The 10638-nt window shown below is 57.2% G+C and overlaps 1 protein-coding gene across 1 annotated transcript; it reads left to right on the forward strand.

Moving 5' to 3' along the window:
- Positions 1–3667: 3667 nt before the first annotated feature.
- On the forward strand, positions 3668–6883 carry FOXB2 (forkhead box B2). Its single transcript, XM_023242453.2, has one exon. The coding sequence runs from the start codon at positions 3739–3741 to the stop codon at positions 5032–5034; it is 1296 nt and encodes a 431-aa protein (XP_023098221.1). The 5' UTR covers positions 3668–3738; the 3' UTR covers positions 5035–6883.
- The last annotated feature ends 3755 nt before the right edge of the window (positions 6884–10638 follow it).

Genomic DNA, 10638 nt, shown 5'->3' on the forward strand with positions numbered 1-10638 from the left:
TGTTTGAAGGAAAAAAGAAAAAAAATACTCGCGGAAACTTGAAACCGACTGGTTGGTGCCAGTGTGGTTACACGATCTGTTTTCCTTGAACGGGGGTCTGCAGGCAGCTGGAGCGCGTGCGTACCGCCCCCTCCGCTGCTGCTGCACGCCTGCAAAAACTGCAAAACTTGCCGGAATGAAATCAACCTCGCGGGAAGGAGGGAAAGAGAAGGGGAGCGCGCACCCCCACCGCGGCCGGAGCTCGCCAGCCGGGCCCTGCGCCACGCCGAGAATCCCCCAGAATACTCTGCGGCGGCTGCAGCCGGCTCCCCTCGAAAATGGACCCATGTCCCGCGCTCCCGGTCTGAGCTCTTCGCTGCAACCGCAGCCCGGGCTGCGGCGGCCCGCTGGGGCCTCAGTGTCGGGGAGCACTTTCTACCCTTGCCCAGGCCACCCGCTCCGCGGGGGCTCGAGGCTTGGGGTGCTTCGCTCCACCTTCGCGGCTCTGCCTTGGTCCAGGTGGCGCGGAACCGCTCCGCCAGCTGAACGCAGTTGGCTCGCTGAGGCGGAAGGCGCTGGCCACTTGGCTCGCGCCCTCCAGGACCGAGCCCGAGGTGGTGACCCGGGTCTGGGACGAGCTCACCCCGGTGAGCGCCCAGCTCGCGGCTTTAGTGTTCAAGTTACGCGCACCTAAGGCTTGCCCCCCCGCGCGCGCGCGCGCGCGCTTGTAGGGCCCGTCCACTCTCTTTGTCCCCAGACAGCAGGGAGCCCACTGGCCCGACGGGGACGCCCCAGAGCTGCTCCCAAACAGGAGGCGCTGCTTTTCCAGGAGCCCTCGGTAAATAAACTGTCACAAGACGTCAACAAAAGATGCCTTTGGCCGCTCTGCGTGCAAGGGCAGGACCTGAAGAGCTGCCGACAGCGGCCTCTGCACAGCTCTTGGGCCTGGACTGGGCTGTTCTCGCACCATGTCGGGCAAGGGAGAAGGGGCCTCCCCGGCTTTAGTTCTCGCTTTAACTGTAGGCATCCACGGAATTCCTCCGTGGCTTCGCATGCCCAGGAGGCCGGCTGCTGCTTGGCTCCTTAAACTGCCTCAGTGGACTAAACATTCCGCAGAAACTCCATAGGGGGAGGAAAGATCCCGGCACGGAGTGACAGCCAAAGCATCCTCCCCTGTGACCACCTCCTCTTCTTAGGGCCGGCCAAGAGGCTGCTCTTTTCCCCGCGGGTTCTCTTGCACTCTTCGCCTTAACGCGGGTTCCAAAACGTCTGCCGGCCTAGTACAAACTGGTCAAATAGCACTAGCTGGAAATCTAGCTCCTGACTAAAGATAAATTACCAATCTGCCCCACTCGTCTCACTCCTACGACCAGAGGAAGCACCCGACAGGCAGATAGCCTCTGGTCCTGCCCTGGGGCAGCTCACCAAACGTCGGAAGTTAAAAACGGGGGACCTGCTGTCACCAAGGCTGGACGGTAAGGAGAAATCTCCCAAGCAGTTTGGGCCGACAGCTTTCTGCCTTCGGGCTTAGGCACGGAAAAGAAGACATTAAAAACCCAGTGAGACACCGTCCCTAATTGCTGTTTTCTCCTCAAATGGGAGAACTGGAAGGACCCGTGAAACTTCCAACTTGAGACATCTCATTTTACAAATAATGAAACTGAGGCTCAGAGACAGGAAGAAGGTATATTTTTCCCCCTAAACTCTGCTTTTCCTCCCAAAAGGTAAAGGCAGCCAAAACCAGACTATAACTTCCCTGCAGTCATTTGGGATTCGCCTACGGGTGTGCGGATGAGTGCTGAGCAGGAACCAGCTTCTTGGGCCCCTGCAGGCACTGGGGCCTCCCCGCTGCGGCTCACCCAGCTTTCTCTCACAGGTCACACCAGGGCCCTGTGGACTGATCACTTTAACCTCCTATTTAATCCTAATTATCTCGCTTCCCCTCAACGTACTAAGAATAGCAAAGATCGGCAGTCAGGACTCACTCTGGTGATGGGACGTGTAAGCTCTCGACTTCTGGCCCCAACTCAGACGTCACCACCCCCAGAAGAATACCTCACTCTGTCCCATCCACCTGCTCCTAAGAAGCGCGGTGGGGCCTCAATCCACCGAGCTCTATCTATCTATCCTAATGTCCTCGTTACAGTCTCTCTCTCCCTCCAGACCGCGGTCTCGGAACGCGAAGAGCCGTCTCCTGCGTCCCTGTACCTGACGCCGATCACCGGGCCTCACATGCGGTTCGTGAGCAAGGAAATTGTGATGAAGCTGGCATCTGACGAAAATGCCCCTGGCTCTCCTCCTCATTAGCTTTTCCCTCCAACCCTCTGGGCATTGGGATTTCTTGCAGAGAAGAGACCTTGAGGCCACGGTGCCCTGAACTTGGCCCAGAGAATGGCCAGTCCAGGAGAAAGGTAGGGTAAGGAACAAGAAGTTCAGAGCAGGTAGGTGGGAAGGGGAGAATGAAAGGGCGGGGACAGAAGGGGGATGCAGGAGAGGAGAGAGGAAGCTGAGTCCTATCCCCCCATTGCCAGGCGTCGCGACGCTGGTGGGGTGCAGCAGCGGAGACCGCACCGGGCGCTGCACCCCTCCCCGCGAACAGCCTGCGCTCCCTGCCCCTCCCGGCGGGCGGTGAACGCTGCGGGTGGGGGCGCCGGAACAGAGGTGGAGGAGGGGGCGGGGGCGCGGCGCCTTCGTGCCCCTTCTTCAGCGAGAGACGCGGCGGCGGCAGAGTCCCTCAGCCTCGGTCATGTGATAGTCTCGAAGCGCGAGCCGCGGGGGTCTCCGGCGTCTCGGGGACCATTACAAAACGCAGCCAGGAGAGCGCGTCGCTGCCACAGCCGCCGCCGCCTCCTCTCCAGCTCGAGACTGGCCCGGGAGAGCGGCGGCAGCTGCGGCGCGGACGGCTGAGCGGACCGAGGCCGGCCTCGCATCCTCCGGGCCTTCGCAGCCGCCCCCTCGGGCCCGCAGCGCGCGCCCCGCGTCCAGCGCCCCCGCCCCGCCGCGGAGCCCGGCAGCGCGGCTGCTGCAGAGACCAAACTTTCCCGCCCCCACCCCGCCCCCAGCGACCACCTACAGCTCTCTCACCCGCTCCGCCGCGAGCCGCCGGAGAACCGGGAGCCGCGGGCTGCCCAGAGCCGAGCTTCCTTCTCCTTACCTCGCCTCTCCCCTCCAGGAAAACCGCAACTCCGGGGCGGGCTGGCTAGGTGCCCGGCCGGGGGGCAGCCTCCGGGCGCTGGGAGTCTCGCCGCCCCGGCCTCCGGGAGCACGAGCGCCAACTCGGATTTAAAGGGCCAGAGTCCCGCCCGTCCCGTCCTTCCTCCCAGCCCGCTGGGCCCGGGCTTCCCTCGGACCGAGAAAAAAGCCAAGAGGAGGCCGGAAGGGCACCCTGCCCTGCCCACGCCTCCGCCGCCGGCTCGGGCGCTCGGCCTCTGACCACCTGGGAGGAGGCGCCGAGAGAGTGTGGCCAGGGAGCTGGCTCGCCCCGCCCGCCACTCTGCGCGCGGGTCGGCCACCGTCCGGCCAGAAGTTGGCGAGCGGCGGAGAGCTGAGCGGGCCCAGGAGGGCAGGCGCGGAGCCCCCCCAAGCAGCTGGCAGAAGGCAGGAGAGAGACGGCGAGAGGGTCTGAGGGCAGAGAGGGCGGGGTGGCGAGGCTGGGCGGGCCGAGCGGGGGTTAGTGGAGACCGCCAGGCCCCCGCTACCGGGTGCGGAGCCACACTGCCGTCCAGCGGGGGCCGGAGGGCGGTAGAGGCGCCGGGGGCGATGCCGCGGCCGGGGAAGAGCTCGTACAGCGACCAAAAGCCGCCCTACTCGTACATCTCGCTGACCGCCATGGCCATCCAGCACTCCGCCGAGAAGATGCTGCCGCTGAGCGACATCTACAAGTTCATCATGGAGCGCTTCCCCTACTACCGCGAGCACACGCAGCGTTGGCAGAACAGCCTGCGCCACAACCTCTCCTTCAACGACTGCTTCATCAAGATCCCGCGGCGGCCGGACCAGCCCGGCAAGGGCAGCTTCTGGGCGCTGCATCCCGACTGCGGCGACATGTTCGAGAACGGCAGCTTCCTGCGGCGCCGAAAGCGCTTCAAGGTGCTGCGCGCCGAACACACTCACCTGCACGCGGGAAGCACCAAGGGCGCGCCGGGCGCCGGGCCCGGAGGGCACCTTCACCCGCACCACCCGCACCACCCGCACCACCACCACCACCACCACCACCACGCGGCCGCGCACCACCACCATCACCACCACCCGCCCCAGCCGCCGCCCCCGCCGCCGCCGCACATGGTGCATTACTTCCATCAGCAGCCGCCTCCAGCCCCGCAGCCGCCGCCGCACCTCTCGTCGCAGCCAGCGCAGCAGCCGCCCCAGCAGTCGCAGCCCCAGCCGCCGTCCCACCCGGGCAAGATGCAGGAGGCGGCGGCGGTGGCGGCAGCCGCGGCGGCCGCGGCGGCCGCGGCGGTGGGGAGCGTGGGGCGCCTGTCGCAGTTCCCGCCCTACGGGTTGGGCTCCGCCGCCGCGGCCGCCGCGGCCGCGGCCGCGTCCACGTCGGGCTTCAAGCACCCGTTCGCCATCGAGAACATCATCAGCCGGGACTACAAGGGCGTGCTGCAGGCCGGCGGGCTGCCCTTGGCGTCGGTCATGCACCACCTGGGTTACCCCGTGCCAGGTCAGCTCGGCAACGTCGTCAGCTCCGTGTGGCCGCACGTGGGCGTCATGGATTCGGTGGCCGCGGCCGCCGCCGCCGCCGCCGCCGCGGGGGTCCCCGTGGGCCCGGAGTACGGGGCCTTCGGGGTGCCGGTCAAGGCCCTGTGCCATTCGGCAAGCCAGAGCCTGCCTGCCGTGCCGGTGCCCATCAAGCCCACCCCCTCGCTGCCGCCGGTGGCCGCGCTGCCTCCGACGCTCGCTGTCCCCGCGGCCGCGCAGCAGCCGCCGGCGCCGTCCACCGTGTGCCCTGCGGCTGCGGCCTCTCCCGCCGCCTCCCTGCTGGAGCCCACCGCCCCGACTGCGGCAGAGAGCAAGGGCAGCTCCCTGCACTCGGTGCTGGTGCACTCCTAGGGGACCTGGCGGGCGGGGGAGGCGAAAGCGTGCAGGGACTCCCGGTCCTGGGCTGCCCGGGAGGGAGAGGGCGCCCTGAGGCTGGGCAGAGCTGGCGAGCCTGAGCCTTTGCGGCAAAGGAAGGTCTTCGAACGGACAAACCCGAAAGTGGATTCTCCAGTGGTTGAATAAATATAACACTTATGGTGTCTGTGTTTATACTATGTTGTACAATCAGATTAATGAAAGCCAATTTTCAGGTAAGAGTTTTCTATTGTGATTAATATTGGAAGTTAATAAGTTATGGGGGGAGGGAGCGAAGGAATTTGGGGAAGCTTCAGTCGCTGGCAAATTGGAAATGGATTTAGACCCCTATTCCTGGGAGAAGCTGGTGGAGTTCAACCTCCCCGGGAGAAATCCAACAGAGAATGACGCTTAATACAGACCTCAGCCACCAAGTTTCTCACCCCGGGCAGCGGCCCTTCGTGAACATCCAAGACAAAACTGCTATTCGCTAAGGAAATCTCGTTTTATTTAAGAAGGATAAGAGAGAGCGTTTTCATGTCGTTATTTTCCCGGTCAGTTAAATGGGCGAGGACACAGTGTCATGACTTAAGTCGCTTTGGGGAGGCAGCGGGAACTCCACGAAGGATCTTGGGAAACAGTTCAGTTTCTTGGCTCTGACCCGGGGTCGAGAAGGATAGAAGGAATGGCTAAAGCAATTAGTTTGCACAAAACAGAATGGCAGCGGCTTAAAGAGCAAAGCCCCAGATTCCAAAAGTAAAGTTCGGGGAAACACAACCAAAGAGAGACAATGAAGGCGGCTTTCTACCTGCAATTCGTTGGTGTATCAATCGGACGAGGCCGTTTAGGAGCCCCAAAATAATGTTAATTCCCACGATCCGTTCCCTTTGGGATTTTAAAGAAAAAACATCACTTGCACCGAGGGATTTTGTTCCTCTAAACATGAATGCAAGAATGCCCCATCACCCGACACAGTTGCTCTTAACGCTTCCAGGAGCGTCTCCTGGCGGTTTCCTTCCAGCCTCCGGACGGACGCGAGAGGATGACCCCGTCCCTTTTGCGCTCTGCGATTTGGTATTCTGCGTGCTGAGGGGGCGCGTCCGTCTTTTAGGCGAAATTCTTCAGTTTCAGTTCGCGAATGGAAAAGAAACTTGCCGCGCTGTCGTCCCTTCCCCCCCTTTTGAGCCCCAGGAATAGCACTTTACTCGCAACAAACTTTTGGGAACGAAGGGGGGCGGGTAGGGAGGAGGCAGCTGCCCTTGACCTCCGAGTCACCTTTGGCTTGCGTCCGCGCCGCGTTCGGGTTGTGACTTTGTGACAAGTTCCTGTCTGCCAGTGTTGTACGCGGTGTTTTCCATTAAAGCTTCTCTCTGGATCTGCCGCTGCGGGTGTGAAGGTGTTTTCGCTTCTCAAGAGAGGAGGCGGCAGTTTGAGTGTCCACTGGGCGGTCAGGGGGCTTTACACACCCTCCCCCCTTCCCTTTATTTCTTAACTTCAAAGCTTCATAGGAGTGAGTTCACGGAGAGCCGCCAGCAAGGACATGTTTCCTCCACTGCTCCTTGTATCCGTTGGCGCAATTACCTCCTATTCGACCCATCCTGATCCTGGTTTCCGGAGCTCTAGCCCACCTCAGTGCTGGAGACCCGATTAGCAAAAACTTGCAACAGTGAATCGTTTGTTCCCTCTTGAGGTTCGTATCAATACACCGTCACCACCGCCCGACACCCTTTCCCTTTTCTAAGGGCCTCTCCGAGGGCGGGCCACGGCCTGGGACTCCGTACCCTTGGGTAGGCGCCCTTAAGTCTGGGGGGGCCGACCCGGGGCTGGGAAGTCGGGTCACTGCCACTGCCACTGCCACCGCGGCCCACATAAACGAGGAGCGCGGGCCCAGCCACCGCGGCCTGGGAGACCTGTTGCGCACCTGCTCCGGGCCGCGTCCTTCGCGAGCGGGGCCGCGGAGGCGACCGCAGCCTGGAGCCCGGAGCTGCCCAGCGCCAGGCCCGCGAGAGCCTGAGGCCCCGCAGTCCTCCAACCCCCGGAAGGAACTTGCGGCCGGGAGCGACCGCAGAGTTGTGCGGGGAGCTGGCCAGGCGGCCCGGCCGGGTGAGGGCGACCCATCTGGGGCCGGGAAAGCCGCCGCAGGTTCTCTGCTCTCCAGCCTCGAACAGGGCTCCATCTTGAACCGACTTCCCTCTGCCCAGCCAGGCCCAACGGAAGCGTCCTCTAACCTTTCATCAGAAAAAGGGCCAACAAGACCTGCACACAGTAATGACACCGGAGCCGGGGAGCGGGCGCGGGGGTGTGGGGAGGAGGGTGGGGTGGCTACATCTTCAAATAGGTATTTCCACACATCCCTTATGTATAACTTGCATCGATCGAAGCGTGCAGCTAGTTTGGGTCTGGGAAGCAGGCTTAGGTCACTGCCTCCTTGAGGGCTGAAACAATTCCAGTGTATCCCCTATCCTTTCAACTTGAGACTCTGGAAGGTTCTCTGCAGTTTTCCTCTACACTAGTCTGATGCTGTTGAAAGAAAAGAAAAGGGGACACTGACATGGGGGTCACAGATTTGGAAAGGCTTGGGAGTCTGGCTTCTTTGTTCTCCTGTGGGTGAGTTGGTGCCTAGACATCCTGGGTTTGGACCCTCTGGTTTAGATGAGTCAGTTGGCTCCAAGAAGGGGGACGCTAGATCCCAAGGGTTTGTTCAAAAGAATACTGCTTCTTTCTTGTCCACCCGCCCCAAAAGTGTGCTTTTTAACGGAGCCCAGGAAAGGGCACTTCCAGGAAAGGACTGTGGCCCAAAGTGTCCTTTAGCACCCAGAGAGCTGGCTAAGCGACAGCCCCTCCTGAGAAGAAAGGAGCCTGTGGGCCACAGTGAAAGGAATGGATGAATAATTGATCTTCATAGTTTTTCTGGACCCTCTTGGCACGTTCCCTCCTACCTCTGGGTGGAAGACACTGTTTTGTTTTGCTTTTGCTAGAAGCAAAGAGAGAAAGGAGAAGGGAAGGCAAAGCGAACTTACAGATGAGTCAACTCAAGTTTTTATCCAGGAGGAGATCCAGGAACCCAAAGGAAGCAATGCAGGGCATTGAGAGTGGAGAACATGGGAATTAAATTCATGTAAATAAAAAATTTACATGGAGGGGTGTCTGCCAAAATTCTGATCACAAGGGAGATCCCAACTAAAGCCCTGGATACCAATACTATCCTGAAGACCCCTCTTAACTAAGATGGGGTCTACAGTCTAACTGTAACTAGCTTGTGTGGGGTTTTATCCCTTTAAGCAACCACCACCCATTCCCACGCCAGGAACCTGGCGAGATTAATCTGGGCAGATCTGTGAGATACCAGGACTGGGAAGACCCCAGCCCCGAAGCTAACTGCTCATCACTAGAATCAGATTTTCATACCTATGTGCCAAAAAAAAAAAAAAAAAAAAAACTATTCAAAGACATTGGAACCTGATTCAGTGTTCATTTTAAACATGTGTATGGGGTCAAGCTATTAAAAAAAGTATTGTCCTGGTGATACTCAAAGTGTATAGAGAACTATTAAAGCTAATTATAAATTGATAGTGATATTCTGGTAACCCTCTCCACTGAGTACATGATTGCACCTGATCTCACAGTATTCTCTCTCTAGCAACAGGTCAGGATAGAGGGAAAGTAAATTCTAGGTAGAAATGAGAGGCAAGCAGAGACACTTAACAATTTATGACCATTTCAGTTCATGCATTTAATAAAATCACTCCCAGTATGCTAAGTCCTCGGGGAGAGAAAGTGAACTTGCATTCCTGGTTTCCAGGATGATAGAAAAGAATGTGTTTGTTTAGCCTGTGTCCCACTTACCTGAATGCATGGCACCCTAAGCAAGATGGGAAGAAGCAATGAGAGAAGAGAAAGATTTCGGTGTAGATACCTTTGCAGTACAGGTGGGAGGAAAACAACTTGGAATCATCCATTTGATTATGTTTGCTCGGGAAGCTGAGGCAAGAGCTAAGGGCCCAGGGAGGACAAGCCTGTTTTAGCTGTAGTCTTGAGAACAGGCTCTCTTGCAGAGGCCAGGATGGGCACAGTTGGCATCTGGCGCTTAGGAAGCCTGTCAGTCAGGCTGGCTTGTGGTCAATTATCTCCTTAAGTAGACTGGCATTAGTCCAGCCAGGGAGGAGGGCTGGTAGCATCCAGAGGAATCAGAGCCAGTTATCTGGAAGTGGTACTGCTGAGCCCCAAGCATCTTTGCACTGGGGGGGTTGGGAGGTGATCAACACATCTCCTCCTGGGACTCAAAGGTGACATTTGCCTGCTTGGCCCTGGTACAGAAAGACTCCAGAAGAGTATGGACACAGCATGCCTTAGGAGAAGAAACAGTGATTCTCAAAGCCACCAGGTTTCTTTAAATGCCATACACTGACAATTTCGCCATTTCTGATGTGCATAAAATCATAGAGAGATCCTGGTAAACTGTAGTGGGATTTGGTTCCTCCACTGGATAAGGATTCTCATTCTTCATGGTACCTGACTATGAAATGGGCAGAAAGGGTAGTTTGGGGGCATATTCAGGCTTGGATGATGTGGCAAGTGTTTGAAGTGCTAGTCGTGTTAATGGGACCGGGTGCCTATGATTCGTCCGGGGGGGGGAGACGGGGGGGTGCAGGGGGGGGTTGGTATTGGAAATGGGAGAGTAAAGAAACAGTTTCAAAAGCCAGTGATAACCTCTCTGTAGTTAAAAAGGCAAAGTGAGAATTCAAGTGGAGGTGGGAAGTCCTTGAATTCCAAAGAGCAAAACGGTTTCTTCAAGTCCAACATTTTCATTTTGCTCATTGAAAATATTTTCATTAACTTTATCTGTCAAAGCTGAAATGCTACCTTATACCCTTTGGGGGAGATTGAAGAGATCTGCTTGGGATTTCAATTCAGTCTTAAACCATTGTTTAAATGGTATGAGTTTGGCAAAACTCCAGATGTACTCTGTCCCAAGCACTTTTCCCCCTTAACTATCCCCCGTGTATTTTAAGGAAAATTTAAGCCATATGTTGCTCTTTCCCCCTTGCATCCAAATGTAGCTTTATTGAATTTTAGCATGGTCCATGAAATTCAAATTCTGAGCCTTAAACTATAATATATTCATATGATCTACAACACAGTCACATGATATGCACATATATCATTAAGCAGAAAATAAAGCTTCTGCGAACTATAGTTGTATTATCGTAGTAACATTTCTTTAGACTGAAGAACCCTGCAGAGAATGCCTTATTAAAAAAGGATTTTATGAAATTATCAAAAATTTCAGAAAAGCTAAACCGGTGATGCATGAAAATATTTTTAATAGACTACTGCTAAGAAGACGTTTTGATTATGCCTAGTTTGATACAGATAGTTCTTTCCTGCCACAAAGAACAGGTCTTTTGTGTGCAAGAGACACCCAAGCTTTGCTTGTAAGTCACAGATCTCAATATTGTGGCATCATTTAAAAACTGCATTGAAATAAGCTTTCTCATCTGAGTGACCTCCAGCCCCTGTCAGCACCTTCACAGACAGCGTGTTTTTACTGTTACCGCGGATGAACGCTTAGTAAGAAAGGAGCTGGGGGGGGGGGGGGGG

Source organism: Felis catus, chromosome D4, assembly GCF_018350175.1.
Source record: "Felis catus isolate Fca126 chromosome D4, F.catus_Fca126_mat1.0, whole genome shotgun sequence".
In the NCBI taxonomy this organism is placed as follows: Eukaryota; Metazoa; Chordata; class Mammalia; order Carnivora; family Felidae; genus Felis; species Felis catus.

What these genes read in the sequence shown, in the direction of transcription:
- FOXB2 (XM_023242453.2), top strand. Translation starts at nt 3,739, where the DNA reads ATGCCGCGGCCGGGGAAGAGCTCGTACAGCGACCAAAAGCCGCCCTAC.